The 16,957-nt window shown below is 37.5% G+C and overlaps 1 protein-coding gene across 1 annotated transcript; it reads right to left on the reverse strand.

Moving 5' to 3' along the window:
• Positions 1-5,445: 5,445 nt before the first annotated feature.
• Positions 5,446-11,729, reverse strand: LOC100893346. The gene has a single exon (XM_003727932.3). The coding sequence runs from the start codon at positions 11,505-11,507 to the stop codon at positions 9,981-9,983; it is 1,527 nt and encodes a 508-aa protein (XP_003727980.2). The 5' UTR covers positions 11,508-11,729; the 3' UTR covers positions 5,446-9,980.
• Positions 11,730-16,957: the final 5,228 nt, after the last annotated feature.

The following is a 16,957-nucleotide window of genomic DNA, read 5'->3' on the forward strand; positions in this document are numbered from 1 at the left end:
CTGGAACATTTTTGTTTTTGTGGTTTAAATGCAGCTTATTATTTCCATCCTTCATGCACAATCCACACACACCATTCCATTCTCTCATAACTCCCACATACGCACATCACATACCGGTACTTCTAAACGCGTAAATAAGTACTTACTATAATAGTCCATTTGCTCGTTCTCGTTGAAGCATTTGAATGCAGTCTCATTCACTGCTTCACAGCCGATGTAATATTCGTCGATTGAACTAAGTGACATTAAGCCATCGATCAAATCCTCCTCCTCAGAAGATGAAGGTACATAGAGGTAAGCTCCAACAGGGTAAATGCTGGTGTCTTCACAAGCGGTTTTTGCATATAACCATTCAGTTTTATCAGGTAGCAGCTTGTAACAACTGCTATGGTCAATCGGACATACGAAGGTTGCTTGAAGAGAAAGAAGAAAGAACAGAAAGCGGGATTGCAAAAATCTTCACGAAGTCAACTTAAAGGCAGTTTCAATTCTCTACTGTATTGTTAATAGATGTCTCGTTCGGATTAAGCAATATGCTATTTTAATGTTCGCACATTATTAAAAGGTGATGTACAAGGCTATTGAATTGCCTCTAGGTTAATTTTGTGATCGTGTTAAAAATCATATTTCGTAATTTCGTATCATATTGGGTATTTACATTCATCGGACCTTATCAATATTATGATCGGTTGTCCCCTGTAAATTGTTATGTAAAATTTTGTTGTACTTCTCGTCAGTTGCGATTCCACTTTTTTATGAGTCGAAATAAAACAAGACAACTGTTCATCCGCAAATATAAATAAATGCTCTCTCTCTCTCTCTCTCAAAACAGCGTTAGCTGTATTATGAAAGGTTAATGTTTTAAATGACATAGCCCTATATGTCATCATATCTGACAAACGAAACATTTTTCAACTCGAATTCCCAACAGAGGTTTCCCCAAAGATCGTCATTTATTTTGATTAAAATACTCAAAAGGGGTTATAAAATTATGCTGACATAAAATGTATTAATAGGGAGGGGTGTCACAACCTCCTCTAACGACGTCTCGTAAGAAAAGTTGAGGGTGTTTCCATTTTTTATGCAGAGTTACCAAATAACAAAATGGTAGAGAATGGAAAATATCAAATGCTCCTCATTCCCAGCTCTAGCCATGCCCCTGATGTAGTTTTCTTTCACTAGGAACTTTCATGGGCTTGAAATAAACTCATTGCATGGTTGAAATAAAACTGGTTCTATTTGCACTTACCCGTGGTTCCACGATTGTTAGCTGATAAAATAAAATTCAAGATGACAACAGCTGCAATGAAGGCGCTTCTTGTAGAATGTTTCATGTTCATATCCAAGAATGGGCAACGATGGTTGGTTGATTTAGTATTTATGACTTTACTCTTTAAATGTACTAATGTCGTATCTTTCAAAGCTCAGAATAACTCAACTTAGCCAACAAGAGCGACGAGAGATACTGTGACCTGCTAACGATCTCAGTAAAAATGGAAGAAACACAATCATACCAAGCATCGTCGGCATCAAAAGAGACAGACATGATATTCCGTCCAGTTTCAATGGCGGATGGGGCTGGCATCCTTTCAGGAAATTGCCTTTCTTTGATAAATGTAATTAAGATTTAGCGGACAAGGCGAAAGAAAATTTAGGCGTTTCTTTGGTTACAAATATTTGATGATGCATAGCAATATTGATTAAAACTAATGTGACTTAAACAGGCGCAATAAAAATTCGATTTCTAATATGACGGCAAGATCATGAGAATTAATTGTGAAAAAACCCAGGTGTCTTTTAGTTGGTTTATGTCAGTAACATGGAACTATAATTAATTCTCTACTGAAGACATGTTACGGATAAAGAAACGGATAATGGAGTAATGGGGGTAACCAGTGAACTACCCCCCCCCCTCCTTTAAATTTTCAAACAACATTCCATTTTCCAAATTACATGTACTTCATGTCCCTCTTTTCATTTCCCTATTACTCTCTCTATCTCTACTTCTAATTATCATCATTCTTCCTACTGTCTTCACCAACCTCTCATTTTCTTGCTCATCCCCCTTCTCTCGATCCCCCCCCCTCCCCTCTGCCTTCTCTTTCCCTTTCTGCCTGCCTGTCTTACAAACAAAAAGTGAGTGAAATTATTGCAACCAGAGTCTCCGATTTAATTAATATTCACAATTCTATTTACACAATTTTATTACAATTATGAAGTTTTAAGGCCACCTGTTTACATTTTACCGAAACAATAGAATAGTTCTTCCACCGTACCTGCCTCCTTCTAGAAATATTTCCGTCAGTTTTAACGCACACCTCCTCCTCCTCCTTCTGCTCATTTTCTGCCTCTTCCTGCTTCTTCTCTTCATCGTTATCCTGTTGCTGCTCCCCGTCCTCTACCTCATTCTGATCCTCTACTTCCTGCTGTTTCCCATCATCTCCCTCCCCCTCCTGTTCCTCATCTGCTCCTGCCCTGCTCCATTTCATCTTCATGTTGCTCCTCCGCCTCTACCTCCAGCTGTTCCAGCTCCTCATCATACCTCATCCTGCCATCCTTCCTCCTCTACCTCTTCCTGTTGCTGCTCCTCCCCTACCTCTTCCTGCTCCACCCTATCTCCTCCTCCTCCTGCTCGTCCTCCTTTACATCATTCTGCTCCTCTAGCTTCTCCTCCTCCTGCTCCTCCTCTATCTCGTCCTGTTCGTCCCCTTCGTATTCCTTTTCCTGCTCCTCCTCCTCTACCTCTTGCTTCTCCTCCTGTACATTCGCCTCCTGATCCTCCACTCCTACCTCCTCCTGCTCCTGCCCATCTACATCATTATGCTCCTTCTCCTTCTGCTCCTTTACATCTGGCGCATGTTGCTCCTCCTCTACCTCTTCCTGCTCTTCCTCCGGTACCTCCTCCTCCTCTTGTTTCTCCTCTATCTCTTCTTGCTGCTTCTCCTCTACCTTCCGCTGCTTTGTCCCTCTACCTCCTCCTGCTCCTGCCCATCTACATCATTATGCTCCTTCTCCTTCTCCTTTACATCTGGCGCATGTTGCTCCTCCTCTACCTCTTCCTGCTCTTCCTCCGATACCTCATCTTCTTGTTTCTCCTCTATCTCTTCTTGCTGCTTTCTCCCTCTACCTCTTCCTGCTTCTTCTCCTCTACTTCCTCATCCTGTTCATCTTCGTCTACATCCTCCTCCAGCTCCTGCTCCTCTACCTCCTCTTCTTAATTGTTCCTCCTCCTATACCTTTTACTTTCTCCTCTATTTCTTCCTGCTGCTCCTCCTCTACCTCCTGCTGCTTTCTCCCTCTACCTCTTCCTGCTGCCCCTCCTCTACCTCCTCATCCTGTTCCTCCTCGTCTACATCCTCCTCCAGCTCCTGCTCCTCTACCTCCTCCTCTTAATTGTTCCTCCTCCTATACCTTCTGCTTTCTCCCTCTACCTCTCCCTGCTGCCCCTCCTCTACCTCCTCATCCTGTTCCTCCTCGTCTACATCCTCCTCCAGCTCCTGCTCCTCTACCTCCTCCTCTTAATCGTTCCTCCTCCTATACCTTTTACTTTCTCCTCTATTTCTTCCTGCTGCTCCTCCTCTACCTTTTGCTTTCTCCCTCTACCTCCTCATCCTGTTCCTCCTCGTCTACATCCTCCTCCAGCTCCTGCTCCTCTACCCCCTCCTCTTAATTGTTCCTCCTCCTATACCTTCTGCTTTCTCCCTCTACCTCTTCCTGCTGCCCCTCCTCTACCTCCTCCTCCCCCTCCTGCTCTTCTACCTCCTCCTGCTGCTCATCCTCCTCTATTTACCTCCTCGTATGGAAACGTTTGCTTGGATTTGTCTCATAAAAGAAGTCTAAATCAAAACTGGTCTTAAACACAGCGCCATCTACCGTTAATATAATTTTCGAATCAAATAAAGAGAGCGAGGGAGAAAGAGAGAGAGAGAGAGAGAGAGAGCGAAAAGAGAGGGGGAGGGTCCAAGGGATCCAATGAGAAAAGGTGATAGAGAGAAAAGGAGATAGGGGAGATCAATAGAGAGAGAGAGAAAGAGAGAGAGAGGGAGAGAGGGGGAGAGAAGGGGGAAGGGGGATAAGCAAGATATATCAGAATACATTAATGTAGAATTTTGTATGACAATGATTGATATCGCGGATCATTTATTTCATATGAAACTTCAACCACTAGGAACCAAACATTCAACTTTAAAATCAAACAAACAATTTTTTTTTTTACCAACGAAGCATCTGCCAGTGAATACAAAGAACGCAAATTCTCGTTCTGATCTAGATTTCTATTCGCAATTAAGATTAAGGTCATAGTTCAACTCTTTTTGTATTCCATCATTGTCATTCTTATTTGGGACCAGGTACTAACAATAAGATTTACTTTGCTTACTCACGGGGTATGCACTGTGGTACGATTGTGTTTGCACAAAAGCTTTCTAAACTCACGTTCTATATGGACCAACGATCCCGTAAATATGTGTGTGGATTCGTTTCGACTATATTATACTGATGTCCTCACCATTTCTGCAATGCCTGACACGGGAAAATATTGCAAGACTTGTGATAGCTAAATGATTATTGTCTTTAATATACTAATATGATGGGGCGAATATAGGCGAACTGTTTTTTTTTTTGTGGGGGGGGGGGGGGGGGGCCTCCATGTATACCATATAATTGTGAACTACACATTATTCGGGCAACCGTCACCTGCTAAAATTCACTGGCAACGAGATAGTCATAACTTTCTAATCACAATTCAACGACGGCATCACATGAAAGCACCTTAAATTCATGCAAAATTCCCGAAGATTGGAGAGTCAGGACTCAAAGTAAAGACAGGGAAATTGATATAAAATCATCGCTAAGACTTGTAACAAATCAAAACAAAAGTCAGTCAATACACCAGTACTGTCTTGCATCTAGATATCATGTTTTGATTACAGGATTAAACAGAGCTTCTGAAATCGCCTTATATGTTGTTTTAGAAAAGAAAAAAAAAACGTCCTTGTGACCGTAATATCCCCGGGAAGGAGCAATAGCCTCCCCATAACCCCTCCCCCTATTTTAAGACAATGTTGTGCCCTTAATTGCGCCAATTATGAGGGCGAGGGCTTGACAGTAATGAGTACATCAGGATTGTGGCAACTGAGATTAAGTCAAACTATTAAAAAATGGGAAAGAAGTAAATCATGGTAAATCGGGTTTATATAAATTTGTTGTCAATTGCTACATTATGGCCCGAATTCACAAAGGAGGTTTGTCGACAAACCAGGGTTTTCGTACGTCCTACAACGCGTTTTACGCGTTTTTTACAAACCTGGTTTGTAAAGAACAAAAGGAGGTTTGGCGAAACAAAAGGAGGTTTGAGCTCAAACCTTGCTTTGTGAATTCGGGCCTATGTGTTGTAATAAAACAGTCGCAAGTCATGGTATCAGTAATGAATAAAATGATCTTTGCTTTTTTTCTTTCTGGCGCACTGTAACGTGCCTTTTAATATGCATCATATCATTTCAACAAACATCACTTTCTACATGCAGTATAACATTATAATATCATCATAATAACTGGTGTGATTTTTTTTCTTTCTCGCAAATCACAAATAATGATCAATATTTTGACACCCTGGAGGCATCGAGTAGGAAGAAATTAATTAGAACGTCTGTCAATTGTTTTGATACACGAAGCGTGGTGAAAACCATTGGTGGAAACAAGCTGCATGTACTTGTATTGATTCCAAAGTTCTGCGAACACGATGAAGGGCTTGGAAATAGGCCCATTTTCAAATACGAATATCACTGAACAGAAAATGTTGCATTGAACAGGGATTTTGAAAAATCAATCAGTATGAATACAAATCAAATTGTGGTTTTAAAATCTATACGTATTTATGCTCAACTTTATGGTATATAGGCTTAAAATTTCTTGGAAAATTTTGATGGGTATCCGGCAAAATGAATTCCTAATTCGTTCAAACATTCTTTTATTATGCTGAATAAATGCTACAGTAAGCTAACCAGACTTTTAAAAGAGTCGATTTCCGATACTTTTCATTTCGATAGGAGATAGTTGACGGATAACTCATAATTCCATGAATTACTCAATTTCTTTTAAAGAAATAATTATGGCACCACTTGCAATATACCCCTATAAAGTAACTGCGTGGGAAAGAAACGCAAACCACAATTTCATTTCCCCTCGCTCGACAATGAGAATACCTCCACATAAAAAGCAAACACAATAATAGAAGAAAAAAAATCTATTATTCATGGAGTTATGCATGCAAACAAATAATAAATCACGGGATGCATGCACTGACGCAAAATGGAAAGCAAATAGAAAATATCGGGACGGAGCGAACCCGCACCTATATACCACTCGTTGTTATTCTGTGCACAGGCAAATCAACAAGATATGCATGACCCGGTTTGTATCTATTTACTCAGAATCAACACCGCAGTGAAATCTATTCGGTTTTAATTAACGAGGATCTTATTTCAATCAATTGCTTATGATTTTAATTTTGATGTATCAATATTGTGGTAATCAATCTTCTTTCAACATCTTCTAAAAAGTCTACATTTCAGGCTCTATATTACTGACTGTGTTCATTGAACCGAAGGTGAATAACAGGCCTTCTTATCAAAACCACATGGCGGAAATGAGCTTTCTCGATACAGTTCTTGCTAATTAAAAAAAAAAAAATCATAAACTGCAAAGCTACAGTTCTATAGGTAGTGTAAATAAAGCCTATTTGTATATGGCATGTATGAAATCATTAAGATTCTCTCCTGGTAATCAAATGACAGAAACATTTGGTGTTTTGCCATTCAACCTTTTACGACTGAATCAAGCTGTCTAGAATATCACAAAATCTTTATGGAAAGTGTGTTCTATTTAGTTCATAGTGATCTAATGCTTTATTTAACACACACTCTCTGTATAGAATTCCACCTTGTGGCTTAATTTCACCATGCCGTTCCTCCTCATGCATGTGAAAATCGACCGTGACCCGATAGTCAACCTAATTTGTACTGCTTTATACACATTTGAATGACAGCGAAATATAACTGACTTTTATTTGCAAAATCGAAATTATAAGTCATTGTAATTATCTTGTATCAAGTTGTTTCAGCTTTATTTATGCCATGCATGCAATTACAACAAAAAAAAGCTCTATACCAGTGGCACAGTGTTGGTGCAGCCATTTAGGGGACACTGGCACCATGGAGGGGGGGGGGGGGGCTACCTTTGTTGTCGATTAGGGGAGGGTGTTGGAAGGGGCTCGTATCATATTCTTTTTCAGGTTTATTTTATTCAGTTGCCTCTCTATCTTTTTCTCCCTTTTCCTTTTCTTTTTGTCATCACTGTATGGAGGAGGGGGTAGTTATTCCGTGTCCCCTGTATCTTTGACTCTGCTCTACAAAATGTAAAGGGAAATTATTGCATTATTTCGCAATCAGTAAGCTTAATTTGACTTTGACCGGAGCATGAAGCATGAATACCACCCACTCACGATAACAATGTCCAAGTAGAATAACGATTGAATTATAAACTCATTGAATATATTTTGAAAACAAAATTTGACGTAGACGTCACGTACAGAAGGTTCAAGGTATTTATTACCCTATACATATGGTAATTATAGCGACACCAGCAACGAGTTTGCAAGTCATGTAGTATAGACGATGGCTGTAATGAGGTGTCAGCTCTATACAACTGTAGGGATCAAACAAAATATCAAGAAAAAATAATAGTTTCAATATTTCCTCTTTTCTTAAAACCATGAAACTTGCTAGCGTGTATAGGAAACAGAAGGTCTATATATTGGGCTTGCCCATAAACAAATTATGACGTTCCATTAAATGTATATCTCATCACATGTGGGTAGGAAGACATTTTCTAACAAACTTGATTGAAATACTGTTGTCATATAGTTGGTTTAGTCTCTGTAGATGCCTCCGAAGAAAGACTTTTGGTATTGCATACTTCATCGAAAGATATACATAAAATATACATGCGTTGCTTTTAACAATAACACAGAGAACAATTGCAATATATTCTGCTAATAATACAAAAGAGATACTAAATCATATCATAGATATCTACGTTTATAATTGATATAGTTTTGAGCAAATTACAGTCACTACCAATGCACTTAAAAGTACTTAATGTAAGCAGCATATGTATTTGTTCCGATTTGAAAGACTTGAATATTGAAATACCTTGCGAATATGCGAAAGTCATAAAGTTCGAAAGCACTAAAGTCTAAAAACGAATTACCATGTACATACAGTTTAAACCTCGAATCTATACAGATAAATGACAAGATATCCATTATTATTGATATAGCAAATTAATGTCTCTTTGTCAACATACGGGTTAAAATGTTGACATTCATATCATTTATGGTTTGAATAACATCACTATTCATGAGAACTCTACAAAACAATTTAGAAACAAAATTAACATAATATCACGAATAAAAAATATACAAAATATGGAAGCCTGTAGAATATGATCACATAGACTTTCGGGAAAATTCTACATATTGCAATTTCAAGCCTTGTGCGTTATCTTTTGAATGAGTGAACAGTTCGATGACATATATTTCATAAGCCGAGTATGATTTCTAGAGGCAATGGCGCAATGAAAGTCCCTCTATTTAGGTGATTTTTCAAAAGTCCCTGGAGTCATATTTTAAAGTAAATTCAAAAGTAACATTTTACTAGTAAACAACTTATGGAAGCCTGTAGAAACACAATCATTCAGACTTTCGAAAAATGGACCTAATTCTCAGTATTTCGAGAGCCCTCTCATGCGTTTGCGTCACCTTTTAAGTTTACAAAAGTGTATCATATAACTAAAAGAAGATTCCTCGAAAGTCCTTGTTGTCGTCTTCAAATAATAGGGACTTTTAGATTTGCGTGGACTGATACGTGTGACGTCCATTCAAGGCAGTGCATTAAAATGACGTCGACCGTAGCAATCCACATTGTGTTCGTGCGAATCTAAAAGTCCCTAATATCAGCATAGATATACATACTTTCTCCCCCAGAAAGTTGGAATAATTTATCTTTACCTCTTTTCATGAAATGATTGTGACAATGATGTTTTTATATTCCCAGAGCTTTATTGATCAATCTCTATGAATCGTGAGATATTTCTGGGAAGATATAAACTTATCTATCATCGTATCATCACAATCAATTCCTGAAGAGAGGTAAAGACAAATTATTCCCACTTTATGGGGCTACCGTGTATGTCGTGATAATTCTGTCATAATAAACATTTACCTTGTAATTTGTACATTTTGTCAACATACATGTACATTGCTATTACATTTATTGTACAATTACAATTGTAATTTTACAATAATGTCCATACACTAAGTCATAATATAAGTATTTTGGAAGTCATATATAGTAGATCATGAATCATATCCATTTGATAATCAGTACATGAGGGAATTCAAGTTGATCTCAATTCTGTTTTGGCTTCTTACACAATTTAATATTCAAAACACCACACATTGATTATTGCAAGATAAGAGACATTATAATTGTGATCAGGTCTGAAGAAAAAGAAGTTTTACCATAGGTGTCCCAAGTTATAATTTTTGTTGTGAATCTGTACATTTAAAATTTCTTTCATATGTAACGTTTAGTCGCATGTAATTCTGTAATAGAACTGTATAAAATAATGATATCGGGCCGCATTCATACCATTACGAGTTATGGCCTTCATAAACGAGAACTTCACTCTCACTTAAATCTGCATTTCTTATGATTACTTTTCCTGAGGTTAGTTTGAAGCTCTCAGGCATTACTGCGTGATGAATAAAATACTATTCTCGTAACTAGAAAGTGTACATTGAGTATGATCCATCGGATCCGATTTTTGTGAAATACACAATTTAAAGAATCCCTCGAAGACGCCATTACTCCAAGTCTCATGTTCACATAAAAGAATTACAGGTATACCAAAAGGTTCGCCTAGAAGTAATCCTTATCGGATGCTACACTGGACTGGCTAGCATGGGTCCTTGGTCCAGGCCGACTACCCCTAGGATCACCCCTATAACCACCACTCTGGTAGCTGTACCCTGGGTGGTATCCAGCAGGACTCCTCATCGTCGAAGGCGACACTGGACTCGCATGCGGTGACATCGGGCTAAACACAGCCACATCCCCTTCCTCGTACTCCAACCAATCACGAACTCGTTTCTCAATGTCCTCGCTTCGTAATTTCTGATCGGGTGGCTCGTTTCTTGATTTCTTCGAGTTGAGTCGCCCGCTGGCGCCTGGTTTCCCTTGGGTTGGTGAGAGATCTAGACCACCGAATTCTTCCTGGAGCATTTCGATGAAGATGAAGTCGGACCCGTCCCGGCTTACCCCGCTGAAAGAATCGCTAAAGAGAGTTGAATTGCTCTCGTCGGTCGAGGAGGTATTACCGGTTGAAGAACGAGATCGCGGCAGAGCCGGGTTTTTGTAGTATCGAGCACCGTTTTGTTTTTGGAAGGCATCCGGATGCTGATGAGCATCACCAGGTGTGTTTGTAGGTTTGGGTGCCCTCTGAGGATACTGAGACATTTCCGTCGTTGGCATAGATACTCGAGGGTCATAATGACGTGAAATGGGTTGCTGGATTGGCCTGCCTTGGACATCCATTTGGTTTTCAGCCATCATCCTGGGACCAGGTGGAGCTGCGTAGAGCATTCCTGGAGCAGTTCCATTGTAGCCTTCCCGTGGTGTAGGATGTCCAGCATGAGGTTGTGGTGGTGCCACAGCAGGATCCAGGGCAGACTGTCCTGGTGGTAAACCGACCGGTCTGCTCTGACCATGATTCCTGGCCAATCGCACAGCCGCACCCTTATTCTTCGCGCCATCGAGGATGACAGAGTACATGGTCAAATCAGCAGCGGTCAATGATTCGTTAGGCGATGTCGGAGGAGAGAGATCGAACGAAGGACCACTCATCACGCTCTGCTGTCGGATCAACTTGCGCTCCTGTCGCATCCGTCTTCGCTTCTGCAAGTCTTCAAACACTTCAAGGAAAGTACGAAGCAACCAATAGGTTATCTCACTTGCCTCCTTCTTTCTTTCACAATGAAAAGCATGGCATTCGAATAAACTGTTCTCAGGGTTTGAATCTGTTCTGGTAATGATGGCAAATACTTTAGGATGCTGTTCGTCTGCTACACCATAGCAGATGTGATGAATAGGGATCAAAACGTGTTTCTCCTTACCAAAGGCTCCGTTCAAGTCCAGGAAATGGAAACCCTTTTCCGTAATCTGTAGAGCCGATTTCTTCGGCGATTTCTGTCGATCCTTCAGCTTCATGAGAGCCTCAACAGGTTCGGAAATATATTCCCTTCCATACTCGCCCCTGGCCGGCATCTTACCCAGATATTGTACGGGAAATACGGGACACTTCTGATCGACGGAACCTCTTCCGCTTCGGGGCAACCCGCCCCGATCCTTCTCCAAACTTTTCCGCATAATCAGATTCTTCGATGCCATTCTGCTTTAGTTTAGATTCCAAAGAAATCAGAGTCCAGTTTCATCAAATCACTGTCATTATTCCATGTGAATATGCTCCAACAAGTGTTTTCCGGAGCCGCGCTATACCATCACTTAGCTTTGGTGGTATATCCTGTCTATGCAAAGCTATCACTCCTCAATAACATGATAGAATAGTGTGTCCTTCTAAAGCGGGAAGCCTATCGACCCCGAAAGGTTCGCTCGGTCGATGGGTGAACTAAATTGTCACGAAACACAATGGCAAACAATTCTTTGACGTAGGCTTTATTCTTTTCTCTCACGATCCCCGGCAAGTATAGTCTGGTAGAGCTAGAGGGAAAAAGAGCTGGGACGAGAAGAGCGATTTAGTCCTTTTGTAAAGATTCACTGACTCGTGGCATGGTTGAAGTCGTTTCGAGTCGTGCCAGACCAACATCATTAGCATATTCCAGGGGGTGGGAGAGTTAAAGAATGCTTAAGTTATCCAACCATCAGCCAGACAGGAAATAAAGTAGCTAAAATGAAGAAAAAAAATACCGCTATGTTCAGCTAATTGGGGATCCAAAAATGGCGTCACATTGTTTTGCTTTTTGGCAGTATTATCAATGTCTGTAACGAAAACAGTTTATGCATCGAATCGCGAGATATCGAACTAAAAGTATTATAAATCAAAGCCGGTGTTATGTAGATCTACTTTATCTTCCGCATGGTGTTGTTTTAGTTCTATGAAGTTTCAAAATGTTGATATTTCCCCCTTATTTTTCTCCAAAATTCCTCCAAGCAGACAACAAACGGATGTCTTATCTGTCCAAAAAACACACGGGAACGACATAAGCTTTGTTGATTATATCCCATATATACAAGTACTTCGACCCCAACAAGATTGGTCTTATGTGTATCGTAAAAGGCTCTTACAACATATGGAATGTAGGAATATAGTTATACAGGTGGACTTCGTCCTCAATAAATCTCCAAAGCTTCCTTGAATTTATCAACGGCTAGAGTATAATAATCATCAATCTTTGAATTATGAAAAATGATCATATTTCATCAAAAATAATATTACTGTGATGAACCCATTCCATCTTAATTTCTATATGATATTCGACAGGACAGGCTATTATCACTGTGTAAACTTCAAAGTTATGTGGTATATGCACTATATGCAATGAGCCGATTAGTCTGTAATATTGCACAAGAACAAGGTCTTTTATTCTACATCCATCGTGATTGAACTTTGGTCTGTATCTTTTCGTGATGATGTTGACTCTGTCGCGGTTACACGGTGGTACAGAAAGCAACGCATGTTAGAGACTGATGTCCTGGTTACTGTAATAATAATATTAAATTTTTTTCTTCAGGTTTTTGGACCCTCCGACAGGCCATTTTATTTAAAATCAATCTCTGAATAACATATTTGAATACAATCATTTACAAATGAATACCATCCATAATCGATGACTGAAAGCGTAGCATATTGTTAATAATTATGATAATAATAATAAATCTGTATATACAGAACATGGATTTAAAAAAGATTAAAAAAACAATGCAACATCATGACTGAAAATAATTTGGGAAATTCAATGAAGTAATACTAAATGATCAAAATCCTCTCAAAATTGGCAATTTTTTTATCAAATTTGTCAGTTTTGTTAGCAAGCATCCTAACCTGCCTTTCATTTATGTAACTATTCCTGATATATTGTTTTATTATCTGGAAGACGGTATAGACTTTTGTATTGTAATAATAATATTACAATATTTATAAAAACGAAGAAGATATATGCAATTTATATTCTACTGCGGTGCAAGAGCTCCTGGTTGGTGTGTTGGTTTTATTAACGATCATAAAATATAAAATACAAACATCATAACAGACAAAGAAACAAAATAATTTACATGAACTATTTTAGAAAATAAAATATTAAAATCATGATTTTTTTCTTCTTCACTTTACCTCTTCAGAGGGACTTTATTGTTCCATTTCAAAATACATATATTATTTACAAAACAAGTAAAATGAAACATATGAATTATATACAAGATCAACATAATTTCTTAAAATTATCATTTTAACATTTCTAATACTTTCTTAACTTTTTCATTATCGAAGTATCTTATATTTTCTTTGTATTTCAAATAAAATGTTAATGATGAAATAAAATTATTTATTAACCTCTTTGGGTTGGTTAGTACTTCCCCAAAGTTCCGCTTTACGTAGTCTTTGTATATAACCAGTTGAGCATAATTTATCAAAAAATTAAGTAAAGTAAATTTTCTATTATCTATTTTATATCCAATCAATAAAATTTTCATATCAATTTCAATGTATTTAAAAATGAAGAAAATAACTCTTGAGATAATTTTCCAGAAATCTCTTAATTTCTTGCAACGAAATATAAAATGTTCAATAGTTTCTTTTTCACGACAAATTTCACATTCGTTAGACTGTACGATTTTCCGTATGAAGAGATTGTATTTAGATGGCAATATTATATGAATTAATTTGAAATGATATTGTTTGATATTATTGTCTCTTATGTTATTAAATTTGAACTGAAATACATCTTTCCAAACAAATGTTTCTGGTAGGCCTAAAATATTTTGCCAGAAATGTAAACCAATTTTCTCTTTTTTCTTTTTTATCATTAAATTATAGTAACTTTTCGCTGTCGTAAATTCAACGTTTATAACATCTGAAGTGGTCTCAATGTACATTGTTCATTAAGACTTGAAGCTTTGTTTAAACGTAAATTTTGTGACCACTATTTTGGGAATGCTTTTTTTAATTTTGACATTTTGAATAAAAACAGCAGATTCTTTACATCAAAATGGTTATTGAATAGAGAGTTATCTATCCATGTACCTCATGTAAACAGAAGAGGAAGCAGAGAGCTGTGAAGGTCTGTTAAAAGAGACGGAATGCTGGAAAGCATTGTCTACTATAAATTTAAATAAATCACCTGGGAGTGACGGTCTATAAGTGTTGAATTGTATAAATGTTTTGGGAACAGATAAAGGACATGGTGATAAATAGTTTAAACGAAGGGTATAAGAGGCAAGGGCTCTCGTTCACACAAGGTCAATCTATTCTTACTATTTTGTATAAAAAGGGCAAGAAGGGTTCTCTTGATAATTGGCGACCGATTTATCTCCTTAATATAGACTATACAATTGCAGCACGTGTTTTTTCAATACGGCTACAACGAAATAAATAACTTCTGCCGATCAGAGGGGTTTTGTAAAGGGTAGAATGGCAAATGAAAATATAAGACTTGTACAAGATGTTATTGGTTATTGTAATTTAGCAAATATTGAGGGTATCATTTTATGTTTAGATTTCAAAAAGGCGTTTGATAATGTAAATCACTCATTTCTTATTGAGACATTAAAACGTATGCATTTCAAGATTTCCTTTATAGGATGGATTAAAGCTTTATACACATTTTATATTCAAAAGGGCGTTCGTCAGGGCTGCCCAGTATCAGCTTCGTTATTTATATTAGTGGCAGAAATATTAGCAAATAAAATTCGAGAAAACAATAAAATAAGAGGGATAAATATTACAACTAAAGATATAGAAGTTCAGAGGGTTAGCGAAGAAAAGATACAAAATTCGCAGATGATACCACATTATTTGTTAATTCAATGGAATCAGTAGATAATGTTTTGAAGGAGTTAGACGATTTTGAATATTTTGCAGGTCCAAAGATTAATTGGAATAAAACAAAAGTAATGAAAATGAAAGAATTAGATACGACAAAATATGATATTTAATTTACAGAAGAACCAATTAAACATTTAGGTGTTTACGTTGGTAAAAATGATAAATATGTTAGCAGTATGAATTGGGAGGGGAAAGTTGAAAAAATCAATAATGTTCTTAAGACGTGGAACATGAGACGACTGACCTGTTATGGAAAAAATAATAATTATAAAATGTTTGATAATTCCTCAGCTCGTCTATTTAGGCACAGCTAACTCAATGCCTATTCATAATAATTATGCAAGGCTTTACATAGGACTATAATTATATACATCTATATGAAATTCTAAACGTGAAAAAGTAAAACGGAATGCTTGTATCAAGTTAGAAAGAGAAGGGGGGGGGGGGCTTGGTATGATTGATTTGATTTTGAAAGCTAATTCACTTATATTATCTTGGATATATAAGTTTTTTAATGCAGATGATGGAATGTGGAAAACATTTTTTTCATTTTGGACTGAAAGAGCTGGCGGGATGCCGTTTTGTTTACAGTATAATTATTGTCATATTAAACACATGAAAATGATATGTAAAAAAAAAAAATTACCAACGTTTTATATGGATTTGCTTTGCACATGGTCAGAAATTCGATATGTAAATAAATTTGAAGTAAAAGATATTCCCAATGAAATACTTTGGAATAATAGTAATATTGTAATTGATAATAAACCTCTGTATTTCCCGTCGTGGATTAAAAAAGGAATTTGTCAAATCAAACATGTTATCAATCAAGGTACACAAACTGAGCATAGCCAATTTTTGACCCATAATAATGAAATTTTCTCGTCCCAATTAATGCTGTATCGTCTTGTTACCAACTTGCAAGGCCATCTCAACAACGCCATCCATCAAATATCAACCATTATTCTCGGTTGGGTAGTTCTACTTGGAGGTTCATGGCTTAATTGTCCCGACAGTATTTAGGTATTCCTTTATAGAATTTTCTTGTAAAATAAAATCATTCGACGATAGGTCAAATCGTTAGTACCTTTCAATTAATCTTTAAAAAAATACTTCAAAAATTACTGTAAAACTATCTAGATTCTCATACGAGTTTAATTTACCATTAAGCTGTAGGCCTTCTAGAGAAGTTGCCCTGGAATTGAATGGTGTAATGATATAAAATGGGTTTTCCTACCTTGCATGTTTGGGATAGCTGGTAGGGCCTATGTATCTCTTTTGCTTCATTCTCTAGCTGCTCTTCTGTTATCCATTTCTAATACATCTACTGTGGTACCCCTTCGCGCACACACCGATCGACCCCCCCCCCTCTTCGGCCCTCCGTTCCCCCTCCCCCTTTCACACTTTCCCCCAAAATGTAATGTGCCAAAGGACAGTAATTTAAAAGTAACAGCAAAGATTTTAGCGGCATGTCTACTAAAGCTGGAGCAAACTATACACAAATTAAAAAAAAATTATCAAATTAAAATCACCGAAACAAAAAGATTAGCATCTGAGGAACTAACACTTCAACAAGCTCTGCTTCAAGTTAGTTCCTCTTTTCTCGTGCTTTTACCATTATATTTGTCATTTGTTTGCATATTTTTTGTGATATAATAATTCTTGTATTAATGTATGTTTTGCATGAGAAATAAAACCATTTGAATCATTGAATCATGTAATGATCAGCAGTGGCTTAGCTTTACGTTCCGTATCGTATTGCGAAAGAAGAACTTTACGA

The sequence above is a fragment of the Strongylocentrotus purpuratus genome, unplaced genomic scaffold (genome assembly GCF_000002235.5).
Source record: "Strongylocentrotus purpuratus isolate Spur 01 unplaced genomic scaffold, Spur_5.0 spur5_scaffold_2, whole genome shotgun sequence".
Lineage (NCBI taxonomy): Eukaryota > Metazoa > Echinodermata > Echinoidea > Camarodonta > Strongylocentrotidae > Strongylocentrotus > Strongylocentrotus purpuratus.